Consider the following 1,392-nt stretch of genomic DNA (forward strand, 5'->3'; position numbering starts at 1 on the left):
GTGCTTGTATTTATAGTTGAAATCCTGCCGACAGCCCGAGGAAATTCCGACGGAATTCCGACGGAATTCCGACGGAAACGGCTAGTTCGTCGGAATTTCCTCGGAATTTTTAAAATCTCCCAACGGCTCTCTAACGGCTATAATATATCCTCGGAATTCATCGGATTTTTCCGATGAATACATTTTTCCTCGGTATTCCATAAGAATATTCCGACGGATTAATATTTTCTCGAAATTCCGTCGGTATATTCCGAGGAAACCAAATTTTTGTGTTTTCTCGGAATATCCTCGGAAATTCTTCGGGATATTCCGAAGATTTCATTTTCCGTCGGAATGTCCGTCAGAATACCGCTGTTTTCTTGTAGTGATTTTCTGGATTCTAGCGATATGTTTCTGGTTGCGGAGTAGCCACTTTATGTCGTGTTGTTTCATTTTGAATATGGGTTTTAGGGTCATGAGAAGAATAGTGTAAATGATTGGTGTAATGGGTCAAGTTTTCTGATGAATTAATAATGCCTCTCTCTCTCTGTTGCTTGTTCTCTAATATTGAAGATGAATCTGTTGCTTGCAAGGCGTCGTTTTTGTAGCAAAATCTCTCTGTCTCTCTCTTTCATATACCAGAATCTCTGAGATATCTCTCAATGTATGATAACCGGATCCTTCGCTACTTTAAAGGCCACAAAGACAGGTCTGATTATATAAAGATTGTATATATTGGTGACTTGGTTATACACTAGTACTATGTACATTGATGGAAAATGTTGTTCGGATTTCAGGGTTGTATCGCTTTGTATGTCTCCTATTAATGATAGCTTCATGTCTGGTTCTCTCGACGGAAGTGTCAGACTCTGGGATCTTCGTGTTAATGCCTGCCAGGTTCGTTTCCAGTTCACAAAGTCTCTGAGACTTCCATATGGAATAAGTCTTAATGTGCTAGAGTTTTTTAATTGGGAAATTGCTCCTTCTTTTTGTTAATTTAACTTGATAAAATGCTGGAACCATTTACATGTAGCCTCTCTGTGAAGGCATATAGTTTCAGTTGTTGTTGTGATTTTGAATCAGTTGGAAGAGTTTGAGAGGGCAGTGAGGTTGAGCCGTGGGAATTGTCGAGACGACACTACGTCTTGAGGCAAAGCGATAATGGCTTTGTTTGCAGGTTTGAGCCTGATATGCTTGCCTTCTCGGGATGCTATTATGGTGGTGGTGATAAGGAAAGGAGAGAACTTGCAGCAATCAGAAGGAGATGGAAAACATTACATGTAATGCCTACATGTGTGTGTGTTCGTGGTGGTATGATGATTGGATTACTAAAACAAGGATCATACGCAAAAGAAAAGTTTTGTTCTTTGTGCATATGATTGGATTACTTTGATGCTTTGTATCTATATAAAG

At 39.4% G+C, this 1,392-nt stretch overlaps 1 protein-coding gene across 1 annotated transcript; it reads left to right on the plus strand.

The window, feature by feature from the left end:
* The first annotated feature begins 618 nt into the window (after positions 1-618).
* Positions 619-1,392, plus strand: LOC106341509. The gene is made up of 3 exons (XM_013780268.1): positions 619-688; positions 777-876; positions 1,157-1,392. The coding sequence occupies exons 1-3, from the start codon at positions 646-648 to the stop codon at positions 1,356-1,358; spliced, it is 345 nt and encodes a 114-aa protein (XP_013635722.1). The 5' UTR covers positions 619-645; the 3' UTR covers positions 1,359-1,392.

This window comes from Brassica oleracea, chromosome C4 (assembly GCF_000695525.1).
Source record: "Brassica oleracea var. oleracea cultivar TO1000 chromosome C4, BOL, whole genome shotgun sequence".
Classification (NCBI taxonomy): domain Eukaryota; kingdom Viridiplantae; phylum Streptophyta; class Magnoliopsida; order Brassicales; family Brassicaceae; genus Brassica; species Brassica oleracea.

Coding starts and splice junctions, on each gene's coding strand:
- LOC106341509 (XM_013780268.1), top strand. CDS start 646: ATGATAACCGGATCCTTCGCTACTTTAAAGGCCACAAAGACAG. Junction 689..776: donor TTTAAAGGCCACAAAGACAG/GTCTGATTATAT, acceptor TTCGGATTTCAG/GGTTGTATCGCTTTGTATGT. Junction 877..1,156: donor TTCGTGTTAATGCCTGCCAG/GTTCGTTTCCAG, acceptor CTTTGTTTGCAG/GTTTGAGCCTGATATGCTTG.